The following is a 19,741-nucleotide window of genomic DNA, read 5'->3' as shown; positions in this document are numbered from 1 at the left end:
ACTGTTAGGAATATTTATACACATACACAGGTGTTATGTGTCCATTTCAAAAAGAAATGTTGAAATTCTACTTCCACATAAATTTGTGGCTGTTGCAGTCAGCAGGGAACCTTGCAGTAGTTTACCGAATGTCATTTTGTACTTATACCTTTATCAGTTACTGAACAGGACCAGATATGTTTCATGAAGATATTTTTCTCATTTTTTTGAAACTAGCTTTTTCTTTCTATAATTGACATTTTCTAATGATTTCATCTTTCCCATTCCCAACATAGAAATATAACATAGAAATATATTTTTAAGCAAAACCAAACAACAACCTCTCTTTCCCAATAAAGAAGGAATATGTGTTCTACTCTTTTCAGGGTCTAGGATTATTTATTGCAATTAATTTTAGTTCTCAAATTTCTTTTAACTTTAAGTGTTAAATGAGTTCTGCCACCAAAGAGAGAATCAACTTGTTTTTGGATTAAGTGATTCCTTTAGTGTAATGGATACTGAAAAGAACAGTGGTTAATAATGAGCCAGGACAACCTGGACTCAGATCTTACTTTTCCCATACTATGGACTAGTTGTTTGTCCCTGGGCAAATTACTTAATCCTCCAGTCAGTTCCCTTGTCAACTCTCTTATTCTATAAATGTTGTAGATTAATTGTGCCCTGAATGGGTCAAGGAAATTTCCTCACTGGTAACTTTCTCTACTGATATACTCAGTTCAGATCCTTTACCTCTTAAACTCATCCTCCATAAAGGAATTCCAATGTTGTGGAGGTGTCTTTAGTGTAATCTCAGTAGCACTAAATTTGCAATTGGATGGTTGAGTTCCTATCCTAGCTCTGTTTCTAACTCACTGCTTTACTTGACGTTTTTGGAGTTCAACTGCTTCGTTTTTACAGCAAGGGTGTTGGACTAGATGTCTTCTAAGTTCCCATTCAGATCCTAGGATTTTGTGATCCAATATACCATCAAGAAGATTATGGAGTGGCTAGGTGGCATAGTGGATGAAGGACTGGCCTTGGAGTCAGGAGTACCTGCGTTCAAATCTGGACTCAGACACTTAATAATTACCTACCTGTGTGGCCTTGGGCAAGCCACTTAACCCGATTTGCCTTGCAAAAACCTTTAAAAAAAAGATTATAATGTTTAAGTTCAGCTACTCTGGAAAGCAATTTTGATCTAAGTCTCAAAAGCTTTTAAATTGTGCATGCTCTTTGATCTAGCAATACTGCTACTAAATTGAATTGCTTACCAAAGAGATCAAAAAAGGGGAAAGGACCAAATAGGTAAAAAATATTTCTACCAGTTCATTTTGTGGTGGCAAAGAATTGGAATCTGTGGGTTGTCCTTCCACTTGTCATGGCATATGCACGTAATGAGTGCTTTAAGAAAGAATGAAGAGGGGTGGTGGCTAGGTGGCACAGTGTTTAGAGCACCGGCCCTGGAGTCAGGAGGACCTGAGTTCAAATGCCCCCTCAGACACTTAATAATTACCTAGCTGTGTGGCCTTGGGCAAGCCACTTAACCCCATTTGCCTTGCAGATAGAAAGAAAGAATGAATAAAATTGTTTCAGAGAAACCTGAGAAGACTTGTATTACAAGTGTAGGCAAAGTAGAACTACGAGAACAATATATATACATACATACATATATTCATCTATATATCAACCACAATATTGTTAAGAAAAACAATTTACACTTAGGAACTCTTGATTAACTCAATGATCAAACGCAATTTCTTTTTCTTTTTTTGTTAAGGCAATGGGGTTGAGTGACTTGTCCAAGGTTACTCAGCTAGGCTGAGTGTCTGAGGCCGGATTTGAATTCAGGTTCTCCTGACTCCAGGGCCGGTGCTCTATCCTCTGTGCCATCTAGCTGCCCTGATCAACCACAAGTTCAAAAGAGTTGAGATGAAACAACAATGTTATGTACCTCTGGAGAGAGGTATTAGACTTAGTGGACAAATTGAACCGTGTATTTGTTTTTCTTTCGGTACATGACCAGTGCGGGAGTTAGTTTTGCTTGATTATACATTCCAGTATTGCAATAGTTTTGAGTTTTGTTTTTCTGCTTTCTTAATGGTGGAGGTAGAAGGAAACAAATGCAGACTTAAAATGAAATAAAATGGATTTTATTAAAAAGAGAGGAACAGATTATATATAGTGTGGAGGAGAGACTAAGCTGGGAGATATAATTATTTTTGATTCTTCTGATCTGAAGGTAGAATAACATAAGTAAAAACAACTTTCATAGTAACAGAATGCAACTAGTTAAGTCTGCAAGAGCTTTTGGAAAACAAAATAGGCTTTAATTTTTTAGCTACATTAAATGATTATACTTGAGTACATTGGGTTTCTCATCTGATCAGTACGGATATTTTCTTTAGTGGTGCAAATGTCAATTGTACCTGTGTGCTTCTGATAACAGGATCTCTAATAAACCTTCCTCTAGAATCGCACCCAACATTACAGAGGTCTTCTTCAAATTCCTGGGATAATATTGGGATCATGTGTGTAGTCTTGAGATCTTCCACAGTAATGCTACCTTCTTCACTCCTAAAATTTAATTTCTTGAAGAAGCTGCTACTGGGTCCCTGAACAAATACCATGCACTCTCTCATTCAGCTTATCTGGAACCTCATTCATGTTTGTCTTATTTATAATTTTTTTTTGGAAAAGGCATTGGAAGTAAGTGACTTGCCCAGGGTCACACAGCTAGATAATTGTTAAGTGTCTGAAGTTGGATTTGAACTCAGGTCCACCTGACTCCAGGGCTGGTGCTCTATCTACTGCTTACCTCTAATTCTTAACCAACTTAGTTTTCTAAGTTTCTGATCCCTAGTCAACTAATATAAGGACAGTGTTCAATTTGTTAAATGTGGGCACTATGAAAATAGATGTGACTTTGGACAGTAGCAAACATAACTATTATTTAATAATAAGTAATAGGTTCTCATATCTGGGAAATAGTAAATTACTTTTAGTATTCAGTATTTAGGAAGAGAAAAATGTAATACCATTTGAAAAAAATTCTTTGAAATGTATTACTGTTAGTTAAAAAAAAATTAAAATTTACGGCACTGGAAGGCATAATATCCAGTTCTCCTAAAATGTGTCTTCCTAGAATTCTTACATTCTAGATTCATAGATTTTAGTCTGTTCAAGAATTATGTGTGTCTTTTAAAAATTGTCTTTTAACAAAAATTTTAGGTGATAGATTTCGCAGTATAATAGATGATGCATGGTGGTTTGGAACAGTGGAAAGTCAACAACCTTTCCAACCAGAGTATCCCGACAGTTCCTTCCAGTGTTACAGTGTTCAGTAAGTATGGTGATTACAGTTGCCCTTTATGCACATTTTTGGTGCCATAGTATATAAATACATGGGCTTTAAAAACCTCCTTGAGTGTTTGTTTTTCAGAGAATAAACCACCTAATAGTTGGTCCATTGTGTAACTATAACTAAGACTATTTCTTCCTTCTTCCTGTTTTCTTATGTTTTTATTTGAATTAGACAAGGATTCTTTTCTTTCTAATATCTTCTTGCCGAAATATGTCATCATGTGATTTGATGTGATTGGATTGACACAGCAAGGAGCATGTAGCTTAACATTTTATTTAATTTTGTGATTTGAGGAGTCCTGAGGAAAACAATGCAGTTGTTTCATTCTTAGTTTTCTTATAGATTTTATTTTCAAGAAATCATTGATTACAGAATGGGTTGGGGGTTCACTCTTTACAGACTGGATAAGAAGACATTTCTAACTTTTTGATTCAGCAAGGGAACTGTTCATTCACAATATGAAAAAGTATACAATATGGTCACCCTTTTTTCTCAAAAGCACATTTCCTAAAGTGATTATTTCTTTCATTTCTTCTTGACTCAGTTTTAGATGTAAATTTGGGTCTTGGAGGTAATTTATACCGAACCACATAGTTGAAAGTCACTTTTGTCTTTCTTGAGGGTTTTTATTTTTGTCTAGGTGAAAGATTGCATTGTTCCTTTTCAAATAGCCCACAGAAAGTTCTGTCTTGTGTCTGTAAAAACAAGTGCATGTGAATTTGATTTCTGTCTTATTGCTTTTTAAATAGTTGGGACAATAACGAGAGAGAAAAGATGAGCCCCTGGGACATGGAACCAATTCCAGAAGGAAGTAAATATCCATTTGATAATTCATTCTCTCTCTTCTGAAAGTAACATGGCAATCCCCAGAGATGGCAAGTTAATTGTTTCTGATTTATTCTTTCCACAAGCTGCCTTGCCAGATGAAGTTGGTGCTGGTGTCCCTGTATCTCAGGAAGAACTGACTGCTCTACTCTACAGACCTCAAGAAGGAGAATGGGGGGTTCATTCTAGAGATGAAGAGTGTGAACGAATTATTCAGGGCATCGATCATCTTCTTACTCTGGGTATGATGGACTTGTGAGATCAAGGGAACTTATTTTTCGACTCAGGAGAATGGAATCTAATTTCACAGTTTGCCATATTCAAATACCCATTTCTTTTAATAGGGTGGAAACTGATATTTGTTTTAGCATTAGTGCTTTTAAATGACTGCTATACTTTTTTCTGATGTTCTTTGGAGACTAATGGTAAAAGGTAGACCTCCAAGAACCCAGGTACCTTTATCTTCCCCATTTTCTTGTGACTGGCATTGAGGAGATAGCTCTCCCCAGATTTTTGCCCCTTGTCGATTACTTCTTGTTCAGGTGGGTTCATTTGGGAGAGACATTAGGTAAGTCATTTCTCGTATTTGCATGCCTTGTTATATGTCACAAAGTACACGACTAATGAAACATGGTGCTGGCCCACAAAACTATCTACAGAATTTTCTTTTAAAAGTGACTTTGAAACCAAGTTTTATAGTTTCCCGTTTGACTTTTTTGTTGTGTATGTGTGTGTGTATTCCTCCAAATGATTATATTTCTTTACTTCAGGATAGATAGTTCTTTAGTTCTCTAAGCTTATATTTTTACAAATTGAAAACCAAATCAGCTAATTGTTCTATGATGTAGTATAGGTGTATCGCACCTACTCCTTGCAAGCATTGATGAGAAGCAGATCTCATTTGTTGGTGTGATTTGATTTTTAACATTGTCTTGTTTGACCTTTGTCCTTTTTAGATTTTGCTAGCCCTTTTGCTGTTCCTGTGGACCTTAGTGCCTACCCCTTGTATTGCACTGTAGTCGCTTATCCTACCGACCTCAACACAATTAGACGGAGACTTGAAAACCGGTTTTATCGGTTAGTTGAGTTCTTATAATTTTTGTAAAGAAGATATAAGGTTGACTGTTTTGCGCTAGATACAGTAATGTCTTTACTGTTATAGTATGAAATAGGGAATTACTCTAAATGATCCATTATAATTTCATCCAGTTATGGTGGATGGACTCCTGAATCCCATAATCCCATTATCAGCAAAATATGGTGCATTATTTCATGCCAAATTTAAAAATAACCCCTAATGGAACTGTTGCTTCTAAAATCACATTCCTTAGCATTCTTTTCTCTTTCTTTTCCTTCTATTTGAGAAAGTCATCTTCCCCTCCTCATCTTTTCCATCTCTCTCCTTCTCCCCCCCCCCCCCACCCCAATACCCTTCTAAATCACTTTTTATCCAGGACATGATAATTTCATTTTTATCCTAAATTTTGATGTGTAGGCTAGGATTCTTGTACCCTAAGTGTGGGTCTTGACTTCTGTGTATTCACGGTCTCTTCGTCCCTCTTTTTCTTTTTGCATGTCAATCATGCACATCAATTTGATAACCTTTCTTATGTTATGCAGAGTGTTATTTCAATTTTTTTTAATCTTTAGACTATCAGCATAAATGTACTTATTCTTGACAACTGACAGATAAATTTTCCTTTATTCAGGAGAATATCAGCATTGATGTGGGAAGTACGATACATTGAACATAATGCCAGGACTTTCAATGAGCCCGACAGTCCTATAGTTAAAGCAGCCAAAGTTGTAACTGATGTTTTACTTCGCTTTATTGGGTAAGAGAGTAATTTGATTTTTCATAATGATAAACTTTTTAACGTTGTCACGAACCACCTTTTACTTTGCCCTCCTGTTTTTTTTTCTTTTATTAAAGATTTTATTTGAGTTTTACAATTTTTCCCCCAATCTTACTCCCCCCCCCCCCCCATGGAAACAATCTGTCAGTCTTTACTTTGTTTCCATGTTGTACATTGATCCAAACTGAGTGTGATGAGAGAGAAATCATATCCTTAAGGAAGAAACAAAAAGTACAAGAGATAGCAAGATCAGATAAAAAGATGTTTTTTTTTTTCTAAATTAAAGGGAATAGTCCTTGAATTTTGTTCAAACTCTGCAGCTCTTTCTCTGGATATAGATGGTATTCTTCATTGCAGACAGTCCCAAATTGTCCCTGGTTATTGCACTGATGGAACGAGCAAATCCATCAAGGTTGATCATCACCCCCATGTTGCTGTTAGGGTGTACAGAGTTTTCTGGTTCTGCTCATCTCACTCAGCATCAGTTCATGCAAATCCCTCCAGGCTTCCCTGAATTCCTATCCCTCCTGGTTTCTAATAGAACAGTAGTGTTCCATGACATACATATACCACAGTTTGCTAAGCCATTCCCCAATTGAAGGACATTTATTTGATTTCCAGTTTTTTGCCACCACAAATAGGGCTGCTATGAATATTTTTGTCCAGGTGATTGTTTTTACCCTTTTTCATCATCTCTTCAGGATATAGACCCAGTAGTGGTATTGCTGGATCAAAGGGTATGCACATTTTTGTTGCCCTTTGGGTATAGTTCCAAATTTCTCTCCAGAAAGGATGGATAAGTTCATAGCTCCACCAACAGTGTAATAGTGTCCCAGATTTCCCACAACCCTTCCAACAATGATCATTATCCTTTCTGGTCATACTGGCCAGTCTGAGAGGTGTGAGGTGGTACCTCAGAGAACCTTTAATTTGTATTTCTCTAATAATTAATGATTTAGAGCAATTTTTCATATGGCTTTGGATTGCTTTGATTTCCTCATCTGTAAATTGCTTTTGCATATCCTTTGACCATTTGTCAATTGGGGAATTTGCCCTCCTGTTTTTCAGGGACCAGAGTTGTACTGATATTCTGTCTACATATAATAAAGTTAAGGCAGAAGATTTAATAAGTACTGAGGAAGATGGGGATCAGGACATTAGCAGTGAGGTAAGAATGTCTGAAAAAGTGGATGATTTCTGAATGGTGCTTAAAATCAGTATGTTTGAGTTGACTATGAGCAAGTTGTTTGATTAATTACTGCATCTTTTTAAAATTAAAGCTCACTTGTGTTATGGGGGGGACATTCCAATGTCACAAATGTTTTAAAGATGGGTTAACTGTTATACTCTTATGACTTAAGATATTTTCAGTCATAAGTATATCTAGATTTAGAAAAGAATGCATTTAGCACTTCTTACTATTTATTAAAATTTTTATGTATCTTTTTATTTGTTGGATAGTATGTGTAAGTTTAGTGTATTTAGCCCTCAGTTTTGAGATATTTGTTTTGCTTCAGGCCATGTCTTCATTTGCCCTTATGTTTGTACATAGCTTCTACTATCCTTAGAAAATAGAGGAGGCTTAAAAAATATTATTATGCATTACCAGAGTGAGTTAGATACTGTTGCTTATAAAATTAGGAAAACACAGAAAATTCCATGTGTTTTTTTTATTATAATGTAACACACAAATAACAATCCTACTCATAATCTTGTGTTTTGTTTTTCACCTTGCCCTTGACTTGGGCTTGGAATATAGCAACATTTGAGTTAGAGTACTCCTGCAGCTAATGTAGCACAGAATTGTACTGGAATAAATCTAATTCAAAAGCCCCATCTTTAAAAGAACAGCTTTTATATTGGTTTCAGTTCAATTATGGCTTGTATTTGGTTTACTTCCATTCTCTCTGAACATTTGGCCTACACTTTGAGAAGCTGCTGCCTTTTTGTCATTGCACTAGTAACACATCCTATAGTACAACCTCAAATCATAGCACAGGCTTCTGTGCATTAATGTTTGGGGGGTAGGATTTGGTTTTTTTTCTTTTGAAAGATTTTACTTATTTTGAGTTTTACAAATTCACCCCTATTCTTGCTTCCCACCCACCCACAGAAGGCAGTCTGTTAGTCTTTACATTGTTTCCATGGTATGCGGAGAGAAATCATATCCTTAAGGAAGAAAAATAAAGTATAAGAGATGGCAAAATTACAGAATAAGACAATAGTTGTTTTCTATTTTTTAATGAAAATTTTAAATTCTTAAAATATTAAAGCAAGTCACTAGTTTGTGTGTGTGTGTGTGTGTGTGTGTATGTGTGTGTGCATTTTAGAACAAACATTTTATTTGTTTGCTCTTTTTGACCTGCCAGCAAGCAGTTAGTGGTAATGATTTTTTTCTCCCCATTGCTGTCAATCAGATTGAAGGAGAAAGAGGGGAGAAGGCAGGAGAGAGAGCAATTGGGAGAGGGTGGGGCAATAAAAACTCTTTTCTTGATATCGCCTGAAACTTTTCTTTTGTTGGTGTCACCAAGAAGGACTGTTTTGGCTACTTTTAGATTTATGATTATTCAAGTAGTTTGTACAATTTTCAAGACGATGTTTTTCTTTTCTTGAATTCTAGGTGGTGCAAGTGCCAGATTTAGATTCGGATGGCCCTGGAACATCCTCTGGAATAACAGTAAGTAACAGAACTGACTTGCTGAGAAAGAAGGAAAGACTTTTTTTCAAGATTTTCCACATTTAGTAAATGTATAAGTTTTAAGTTACATTTTTCCTTGTCAAGCTGAGGTGAATCATGAAACGGATACTGTAAAGTAAAATTTATTTGGCCCTACAATGGATTGATTTAACAAAAACAAGAAATGTTGCTGAAATTGAATGGAAAAATTTTGAGTGGCTAGACTATATGGGGGCCTTGCAAGTGTGGAGATTCCAAAGGTTAAAATGTTTCCAAGGTTAAAATTTCCATGAAGTATATTCTTAAAGCAGCAAACCCACTTCAACCATTCTAAGAGGAAAACATGTTAGTATACATTAGGCTTACTTAGTAATCTAGCTATTTGCATGTTAATAAAGTAAGAAAATAATTTTTTCTTAAATGAAGCTCATTTATAGAAAGATTTTGAGTACCTAGGATGTAGGAATCCATTATGGACTTCAATCCTGGCTTTTTAAATATAGTTTCCCATGAAACTTCTAGGTAAGATGCCTACCTAAAACTTCCATCCAAGCTCCTCCTGTTGAATGGGTAAAACAGTGTAAAGAACTTTTGAGCCTTATTTATGAGCGTGAAGACTCTGAGCCTTTACGACACCCAGTCGATCAGTTACCTTACTCGGTAAGTCTGTGCTTCCTTCATTGAGAAACCAGCGCTGTTTCACTCCACAGACAGGAAGTTGATAATGTCACTGCTTTGTGGAATGCCTATGCATCCCAGAACTGAAAATGCCACTCTGGTCGGAACACAAATCTTTCTGTGCTGCTTTTTTCTTGTCTACTTTGGTCAGCCACTTTTATAGTTTTTTTCTTAATGTTTTTAAAAAAATTGCTGTAGATTTGGCATGTTGTATACATTCATCAAACAAGTGCACAAACTCTTCCACTTTCGCTTAATTCTTATTGACTCTTTTTTCTTAGTATGATCCTTAAGACGTCATCACTGCAACAAGGCCACTTTTCATTTTATGAGAATGAGAGTTGAGGAAAAGATCATTAGAAGCTATTTATCATATTATTTGTATTGGATTTTTAAAAGGCAGTCTGGTAAAGTCTGAACTCTTCAGAATAATGTTTCTAAATGCTGAAGACGATATATAAGATTACAGAGGTAACCAGTTATTTTGAAATAGTGCCCCTGGTTGAGAGTGTCTCCATTAAACTCACCCTTCAACTCATTGCTCCCAAGGTGTATTCCACTATCCATGAGTTCTTTCTTAGGAATAAAAAACCAGTTTAACTCAGGGAAGGTATTTTCAAACAGAAATGGATGAATCTTCCAAATTTTGCTTTTTTTTAATTTTTAAAGGATAGATACATTTTATCTTTTTTCTTAGACAATATCAAAGACAATTTTGAAAGGAAAGTTTAGGATTGTTTTTAAAGACTAAAATTGCATTCTGTTTTGGAAACTTTTGCTTTTTTGGCATTTAATATTTTCTTAATAGCAATCTAGCTACACAGTATGTACTCTATTCTCCTAGCATAAGCAGCTGCAAGGACAAGAATTGCTGAAATCCATTTGCATCAAAGGAATCTCTTCTCCCTCAGTAGCCAATTTTTTTTTTATTTATATAAAGCTATGGTGTTACATGACAAGATCACACAGCTAGGCGATTGTTAATTGTCGGAGGCCGGATTTAAACTCAGGTACTCCTGACTCCAGGGCTGGTGCTCTATCCACTGCATCACCCAGCTGCCCCAGTAGCTACTTCAAAATCAAACTTAAAAAATTGATTCCCCTTCATCCCACATACTACAGTGAACTTTTTTCTGATTTGACAAAACTATTCAACAGCTTTTGTCCTTTTCCTTTTTTTGTGTTTTTTTTCAAAAAGTTGCACAGAAAATGTTACAAGCCATTTGTCTAATGGATTTCTTCTTTAAAGTTTCTCTTGTCCATTTCCACAAAGGTGTATATTTGTTTAGATGAGCTACAGTCAGACTAATGCAGGATTTATCCGCCTAAGACCTCCTTAGAAAAGTTGTGGGCTGTAATTGTCAGTCATCAGATTTTGATGGTTGTTCTCTTTCTTTGTGGTTCTTTGGACTCTGAATTGATTGTCTAAAAATTCTCCTGAATAGAAATTAATTTTTTTTCTTTTTTTTGGTATCTGGAGTCCTTTGAGTCCCTCATTTGAAGGTAAGAGGAGCTGAGTCAAAGAGCTTTTCCTTAAGAGGATTTTTACTTTCTGTTTTTCGATTTCTTTGTAGAGAATAGGATGGTTTTATCATTTCATAATTCTGCATTGATTGGAAGAAATTTGGTTTTGTGATTTCTTTGCTAAAGGCTTTTTATGTTGGCCTTTATTAGTAGATTGGTTCAATTCTTTTTTTACTAGAATGAGAGGTCTAGGTGAAACAATAAGAGAATCTTTTCCTTAAAACTATTCAAATTGAACTCTGAATCTATCTATTTATGTAGGACTCTGTGATAGAGGGCAGAATCCTGAAAATGTTTATAGTTCTATCATTCCATGCAACAGGAGAGCAAGCCTTTTGGGAATGTGTGTGTGTGTGGGGGGTTGGTTGGTAGACAACTTTCATACTTTTCCCTGTGCTGGAGAGAGAGAGAGACTCTATAGGACTTGAGCTTCTTTAATGATCAGTCTAATCTATTGTATCCTTGCACAGCCATTTGCTTCTGAAGGATGGGAATAGGAGCTAAGGTCCCTCCTTAGCTTATTTCTACTTCTAGAAGCTTTAGCTACATCCAAGATCTCTACATTGTCATGTAGTTGTTTTGATTGTCTAGCATGGTTTGGGGGGGTACTTTCTAAAGCATAAGGAAGGTTTTTAATACATATATATGTATGTAGGATCTAGTTATGCTAAGCAAAGCTCTTTCTTCATGTCTGTTGTTGAACGCTGTTGCCAAGATTTAGATATGATAACATACATTAATACTTTTAGGATTATCAAGATATTATAGACACTCCTATGGACTTCAGCACTGTGAAAGAAACTTTGGAAGCAGGAAACTATGCCAGTCCTTTGGAATTTTATAAGGATGTTCGCCTAATATTCACCAACTCAAAAGCTTATACTCCTAATAAAAAGTCAAGGGTATGAGTATTCTTCATGGAATAATTATTTTAACCATTTTGTTAAAAAAAAAATTCCTTGAACCTAATCTAGGCAATCAGTCATTTGTATTAAAGTTGTCTTTGGTCACTTTTTACACTTTAAGCAAGGTGCTGCTGTGAATATAATAGTTCAGTCACTTGAAATATCTTTACTCAAATGAGTTAGTAAGTATGCATGTCACATATCAAGTTATTTTTGCATATAAGCAATGCTGAATTAACTTGTCTTCCTTTCACTTGTCTCTCATTCAAGTGTGTACATTTTACCTGAGTCTATCAGAGAAAGGTCAAGACAATAGTAAGTAGTAAGAGGAAAATTAGGCAAGTGTTCATTTTTGGGAAAAAGGTGGTTGGTATTATGGAGATAGCCTAAATGAAATACCCAAAATGATCATATTGCCATTCTCATCTCCATAATTGGGCACAATTTGGAACTTTTAACATTTTAACTGTCTTGGAACCTTTGCCCGATGCTCTCTCTGAAATGAAACATAGTGGAGTCCAACTAGGCAGTTGTAATATGTTCTCCAGTCGTACAGTAATGCTTTTTCTCCCCAAATAGTCAGATCTAACTGATTTGTACTGTAGTTAATTCATCATTTCCGTGACTGGCATTTCATGACTGCTGAGTTTGTGTTTTGTTTGTAGCAATGATACAGATGTTTCTGTGCGTTTTGAAATAGAGCTAAGTTTTGTTTCCCGGTTTCAGATCTACAGCATGACTCTTCGCTTATCTGCCTTTTTTGCCAATCATATTAAAACTCTAATCTCTATTATAAATCTACCATCCAGTGTCAGAAGAGGAAGCCATACCGAAAACGCCTCCGGAGCAGCAGCAGTTCACCATACAGTAGCAGAGCATCAAGGTCATTGGACTTTCTTGTTATTCTATCATAAATGAACTTTTTTTATAATTTGACCAAAAATCTGCCATTCTACCTCACATATTTATTGTAATAATGAAATGTATGAACTATAAGAATGAGTTTAGAGGTAACAGTAGGTCCAAATTGGGGGAAATAATACATTAGAAATGTTTACCATGCAGCGGAGATGAAACCTGGGTAGACTTTTGGCCTATGACAATTCAGTAGCAATGTAACCTGAAGTTACTTTTTTGCTCATCCTTAACATGCAGAGAGAACTTGAACATGAAAAGGTTCAGTGTTAGAGCAGTGCCATGGATAACTGGTTGGCTTTGAAACCAAGAATTCTTCTCTGTCCCATTCTGCCAGTGTGACTGACCTGACCAGAAATGTCAAAGTGTAGTTGAAAATTATTGATTAAAATTTGAAAAAAATACATTACAGCAGAAACAATGCTCAGTTGTCATTTTCAAAGTTTACATGCAGATGCAGAAACCTCTAGATGACTTTCTAAGACTTAAGTTGCAGAGAAAGTGCCTACCTGAATTGGTAGGGGGAGTTTTCTTATCTGAGTGTCCTTATAGTAATGAAGTCCAATTCTGTCCCCTAGGTCCTTTCTTTCATATCGATTACAAAGAATTATTCAGTTGAAAATAAGCAAGCATCTATTGAGGAATCTTTAGTCAGTAGTTTAATCCCACAGATAGGAAGTAGGGAATATTCTGTTTTACCATGAAAAGGATCTCTTCATCATCTGTGCCATTTTTCTACTCAAAATATATCTTGTGTATTTATTATGGGGCAGGGTTTGGGGGTGAACATGACATCCTTTTAAATTGATAGAATTCAATGAACAAAAGTCTGTCTCACCTTTCAGCCCAATTTTGTAATCAAAACTTCATTTCTCATCTGTGGTCCTCTTCTCTATCCTTTGTTTAGGGGACTAAGCATAGTTTTGAAAGGTAATTTCTTTCTTGCTCCTTTTATTTAGTTATTTAGTTGGTTATTTAATTATTTAGCCATTTATTTAAAATTATGGCACACTGTTTATGTGTTAAACATTTAGATGTTGGTGTATTCTTAGTTTTTTCTTGACTGCTTTCCAGTTTTCCCAGCAATTTTTGTCAAATAGTGAGTTCTTACTCCAATAAATGGAATCTATAGGTTTATCAACCATTAGACTACAGGTTCATTTCCTTCTCTGCACCATTATAATCCATTTTCTACTTTGTAGTCTATTTTGAGATCTGGTAGGCCTCCTTTGCATTTTTTTTCATTTTTTTTCTTTTGAGATTCTGAGCTTTGTAATTCCTTCAGGTCTATTTCCTTATTTTTTATAGCTCTTAGTGACCTTTTGGTTGTGTGATTGGTATGGGACTGAATAAGTAGATTAATTTGGCCCATATTGTCTTTATTTTTTTACTTGGTTTACCCCTGAGCAATTAAAGTCTCCAATTTTTTTCGCTTTATTTCTATTTTTTCATAGTTAGCATTTTCAACACATCAAGATTTGCAAAGCTGTTTACAAATTACCTCTTGTTTTATCCTTACTACAATTTTGGGTGGTAGATATAATTATTATCCTCTTCTTACCTTAGAAGAAACTGAAGTAAATGAATCAGATTTTAATTCACTTCTTCCTGACTCCAGGAAAAATTCTCTATCCAACATGTCACTTTGCTGCCTGTGTTATATTCATGTAGTTCTTATATATGTTTTTTGTCTGTAATCTCACAAGTTTTTTATACATTTTACAGTTGTTTTAAATGACATTTTTTCCTTTCTTTTCCTGCTTCATTTTTAATGGGTTCAATTCTGGTCTCTACCAGTGTCTCCCAAATCTTTTGGTTTTTGCAAGGCAATGGGGTTAAGTGACTTGCCCAAGGTCACACAGCTAGGTAACTATTAAGTGTCTGAGGCCAGATTTGACTCCAGGTCCTCCTGACTCCAGAGCCGGTGCTCTATCCCCTGCATCACCTAGCTGCCCCACTGCTTTATTTTCTTGGTTATCTACAGAATGCTGAGGATTTCTGTGGGCTTATTTTTTACACTGTAAATTAGCTAAAGTTATTGTTTCAGTTAATTTTTAGCTCTCTAAATAACCCATCATAACTACAAAAAGCAGTACAATTTTATTTTCTGTTTGCCTATGTTTATTCCTTAAGTTTATTTTTCTTATAACTGTAGCATTTCAAGCTGGACTTCAAATAATAATGGTAATCCTGGCATCTTGATCTTTGAGCTAGCCTCTAAGTTTATTCCCATTGTGTATAATTCTGACTTTTAGTTTTAAAATGGAGACCATTTCCATTATGGAAAAATCCATTTTTTCCAGACTATCTCTTATTTTTCACAGGAATGGGTGTGTATCTTATCCAAAGCTTTTTCTCATATATTAATGAAATAGGATTTTTGTTCTAGTTATAGGTTACACATCATAAACATTTAGTAGATGCTTGAGAACCTGGCAGACCTGGTAGGAATTCAATCTGGTTATTGTCTATAATCTTTGTGATATGTTGCTACAGCAACCCTCTTATTAATGTATTTAAAATTTTTGCACCAGTATTCATTATGGATCTTTATCTAGAGTTTTGTTTTTCTGTTTTGATTCTCCTTGATTTTAGATACCAAGTTATCCTTTTTTTTAAATTTTTGTATTTTCTCTTAAAAATTTGTTTTCAACTTTTTAAAAAAAATTGGATAATAGTGTAGCTATTCACCCCCCCTTCTAATTTTATTATTAATCAGTGGTGGCTTTGCTTTTGATTTTGTTAAGCTTAGTGATCTTCAGGATTACTATTTTAATAATTAATTGGTGTTTTTTAATTTGTTGGTTTTTCGGTAGTTGCTTGGCCAATTTGTTGACCTGTTCTCTTTTCTACTGAGAAAAATCTTAAGAGATAGAAATTTTTCCCTTTAAGACTGCCTTGATCACATCCCAACAATTTTGTTACATTGTCATTATCTAATATTTTGCTTTTCTGCATTTGTGAGATTTTATGCCCTGACACATGATCATTTTTTTATAAAGGTTCCATGCACGTGATTATACCTTAGCCTTTTAAAAGAATTTTAGCTGAAAGGTGGGATTTTCTTCCAGTCTCTTATTTTAACTCTTTGTGCATCTTTGTTTCAAGCGTGTTTCATGTAAAACAGCATTATTATTGGATTCTGCTTTCTGATCTTTTCTAATTTTCTCTTCCTTTTTATGGTTGAAATCATCTCATTCACAGTTAGGATTAGGAAATACATATTTCCCTTCATCCTCTTTTTATTCATTACTTTCTCTTTGTTTTATGTCACCTCTTTGTAAAGAAGAGGATAGTGATCAAGATGTATACTCAGTGCCAGAGCTTTCTTTTTTCCAGCCTTCTTCTGCCTTCTTCACTTTCTTTCATCCAGAGCCCACTCACATGTTCTGATTCTTTATTTCCTGTTAAATCAACCTATATGATCTATTCTCTATAGTTTTGCTTCGACATAATCCCTCCATTAATTTTCTTATTATTCTCAAATGCTAGCCATTATTTTTATTATTCATTTATTACTGGATTCTCTCATAAACTCAATAAAATTTGAAGTTACTTCATTTAACTTTGCCAAAATGTAGTTGTTTTGGGGTTCTTCTAATTGATTTCATGGTAAAAAATAATTTTTTCACATTGCAGTTTGGTTTCTAACATCGTAGGCCATCTGTTTATGTTTGAATATTCTTGGTTTTAGTCCAAAAGGAAAACGGAAACAAATGCAAACAAAGTCTCTGAGTGACCCAAATACCTCACTGCCTTTGACCCGGACAAGCTCTTCTGTCTCATCTCGTGGTAAAAATGTTCATTTGTTTTCTACCTCCATTTGATCTAGTGAGAGCTAGAAGATTTTAGTGCTGACTATAGTCTAAGTATACAACTTCATGGCCTTTGTAGATCTTTGCTTCTCACCTGTATGAGCTCTGAATTAGTGTCCATACAGCCTGAAATTCTGTGTTCATGCCGACAGATGAAAAATTCAGCGAGTCATTTAACTGCTGTACCCCAATTAGCCCTAGAAATGAAGATTTCTGACTAGATAATATCTCGAGTTATTTTTGTGTCCCCCATTCCCAAATCTGAGCATTTTTATCGACTCCATTATGTAAATTCGCCCATCATATATTTGCTGTTATTTTCATATTTAGTTTAAACTCATTTTGAAATGTGAAAAATGAGAATTTATTGTGGTATGGTGGGTATGACTCATTCAGCACATTCTCATTGATGCCGTTGACCAAGAGCTGTGATTGATGTTCATTATAATCATATTCAAATTTAGAATTCTGCCATTTTTAATTATAACATAGCACAGCTGAGTGGATCACCTTTGCAGGTCTTAAATAACTGTGGATCTGATTGTTCACTGCTGTCTTCTTAACAGTGCACTCTCTTGAAAATGAAGTTTCAGACCCTGGTGAAGATCCTGTTGGATCTGTAGCTGATGAACCCACTGAGGGACAAAGTTCATCATCAAATTCAAATGAACAGAGCCAAAATGGAAATAGTTCTGATCTAGGGAAAAGTACATCATCCCAGGGTAAAGTTACACCAGTTGAAAGAGGTAGGATATAAATAATTTCATAATTTCTTTTTTAACTTGTCTTTCAGTAAGTAGGATGTAAGCTCTTTCAAGGACCAGAACTATTTGGGATTTTTTTGGTTTTGTTTTGTTTTGGGGTTTGTTTGTTTTTTTTTTTTGCCATTTTCTGGTACACTGTTGTTGCTTTATACATACTTGTTAATTTTTAAATTTGATTGACTTATGTTTCTGTTTAAACAGACAGATAAGTCTTTTAAAAGCTAATGAAGTTAAAGAATTAAACCTAGATTCCACCTCACTCTGGCCCCCCATCTTCCCCCCTCCCCTTTTTTTAATGGCGGGTCTAAATCTATAGTGTTTTTCTATAACTTTTAGTCTGAAAAATTTAATAGTAACTAATTTGATTAAAGTATATGGTTTTATATTTTCTATTTGTGACTACCTACAAGACTTGGCTATAAACACTCACACCTCAAATTTACCATATCCAAAATAAAACCATGTCTTTTTTTCCTTTCCTCCTATATTTGCCCCTTCTCTTGCTTTCATTATTTTTTCTCTTTCACTGATCTCTCCCATCTTTATAACTTCAGAGTTTTCTTTCGTTATTCCTCCACCATCATTTCCACATCTTGGTTTCTGTTTTTTGTTTTCATTTTTAATAAATTATTATTGATATATTTTTTATTTTTTTAATTGTTTTTAAGGATTTTATTTATTTTGAGTTTTATAATTTTTCCCCTAATCTTACTCCCCCCCCACAGAAGGCAATTTGCCAGTCTTTACATTGTTTCCATGGTATACATTGATCCAGATTGAATGTGATGAGAGAGAAATCATATCCTTAAGGAAGAAACATAAAGTATAAGAAATAGCAAGATCTGATAATAAGACTGATGTCTTATATTTTTCCATTGCCTGTATTCCCCCCAGTGTCTCTTCTGCCCTGTCCCAGGTAGCCATCCTATATAACAAAATATATTATTTTAAAGAAAGAAAAAGTAGCAGAAATACTACTAATTACATCCCTCTTTACCTCTGTTATGGCCTAATAGACATTCTTCTTACCTCTCCTCTCTTTCTTCTTTCCTATGGATGGCACAGTATTCTCATGGAGATAAAAACTCTGATTATCTTGGCCTGCTAAAAAAAATTCTTAAGTGCCTCCCCATTGCCTACTGAGTATAAAAATCAGATATCTTTGCTTAGCATTCAAAGGCCTTTCATAGAGTGTCTCTTTCATTTTCCAGGCTTTCGTGATCAGATTTTTCTCTTCTCTATCCTCTAGATAAACTAAACTACTTCTTCTCTGCCTTATAAACATATACTATGTCTTTTTTCTTTTGTACTTTTCTTCTGTTCTTCCATGTGACTTAGAATGTCCTTTCTTTCCTATAGCCTACCACTCTTCATTGTTTAAAATTCTTACACATTCTGTAAAAGTCAGCTCAAATGTTATATTCTGCATAAAAGTTTCACTGATCTTCAATGATGTCTGTCCTCATTGGACTGCTCATCCCATTTTGTTTTATATGCCTGGACTTCAGTTGTCATGTTTTGTGTGTTAGGGCCTCAGTATCTGTGTTGTATCCCTTGAGTAAATTGTAAAATCTAGAAGGGCAAGAAGTATGTTTCAGCTAAACTGTGTACCTTCTTTAGCAACATGCATGCTGTTCTGCTCATGGTAGGAGAATGACTTGACTGAAGGCAAATGGTCAATAGTTATTTCTTTTTTTTAGGTTTTTTTTTTGTAAGGCAAATGGGGTTAAATGGCTTGACCAAGGCAACACAGCTAGATAATTATTATGTGTCTGAGGCCGGATTTGAACTCAGGTACTCTTGACTCCAGGCCCGGTGCTCTATCCACTGGGCTACCTAGCTGCCCCTCAATAGTTATTTCTTAACAAATTGTGATTTTGAAAAGATAATTGAACAGGAATTAAAATTATTCTGGATAGAAAAGTTAACCTAAGTGAGAAAATCCATCACAGAAACAAACAAAATTGAAATATTTAAATGAATAGATCTTACTTTTATGATCAAAATTTCAATGGTTTAAGGTTAAAAGGGGAGAATTCTAGATTTTCAATTCATAACATGTTATTACTACTACTTTTCTTTTTAATCTGAGGCCATATAATGTGTCTTATACCACCATCTAAGAATATTTAATTTATTGAAATGCTGAAAGTCTTTTTCTGTTGGTATCCTGTTGATCAGAGATAAAAGAAAATCATGAAACTGCTGAGTGGATCCACTACAATTTAGTTTGCAGTGAATCTTGGATAGTTCCTTGCTGCAGTAAGGCAATCCTCTTTTATACCTCCCTATAACTGACTCACTGTCCCACTCACCACAGCAAATATTTCAAAAATTTTCATTCCTTCTGAACTTGGCATTGAACCCGCTCTACCCACTCTCTCATGAGAACCTGGCCTCATTCTTCTTGGGGGAAAAAATGAGGCCACTTGACAAGAACCA

The 19,741-nt window shown here is 35.0% G+C and overlaps 1 protein-coding gene across 1 annotated transcript in view; it reads left to right on the top strand.

Moving 5' to 3' along the window:
- The window catches only part of BRWD3 (bromodomain and WD repeat domain containing 3), a 114,749-nt gene that overhangs the window by 91,315 nt on the left and 3,693 nt on the right, over positions 1 to 19,741 (top strand). Inside the window, 13 exon segments of the mRNA XM_074205417.1 lie at positions 3,208 to 3,319; positions 4,090 to 4,151; positions 4,252 to 4,407; positions 5,122 to 5,242; positions 5,875 to 6,000; positions 7,090 to 7,189; positions 8,642 to 8,698; positions 9,221 to 9,358; positions 11,650 to 11,802; positions 12,532 to 12,592; positions 12,595 to 12,688; positions 16,415 to 16,512; positions 17,123 to 17,281. Coding sequence (XP_074061518.1) covers positions 3,208 to 3,319; positions 4,090 to 4,151; positions 4,252 to 4,407; positions 5,122 to 5,242; positions 5,875 to 6,000; positions 7,090 to 7,189; positions 8,642 to 8,698; positions 9,221 to 9,358; positions 11,650 to 11,802; positions 12,532 to 12,592; positions 12,595 to 12,688; positions 16,415 to 16,512; positions 17,123 to 17,281 — 1,437 coding nt within the window.

This window comes from Macrotis lagotis, chromosome X (genome assembly GCF_037893015.1).
Source record: "Macrotis lagotis isolate mMagLag1 chromosome X, bilby.v1.9.chrom.fasta, whole genome shotgun sequence".
Lineage (NCBI taxonomy): Eukaryota > Metazoa > Chordata > Mammalia > Peramelemorphia > Peramelidae > Macrotis > Macrotis lagotis.
Note: the sequence above shows the minus strand (reverse complement) of the source record. Positions and strands in the feature narration are given on the sequence as shown.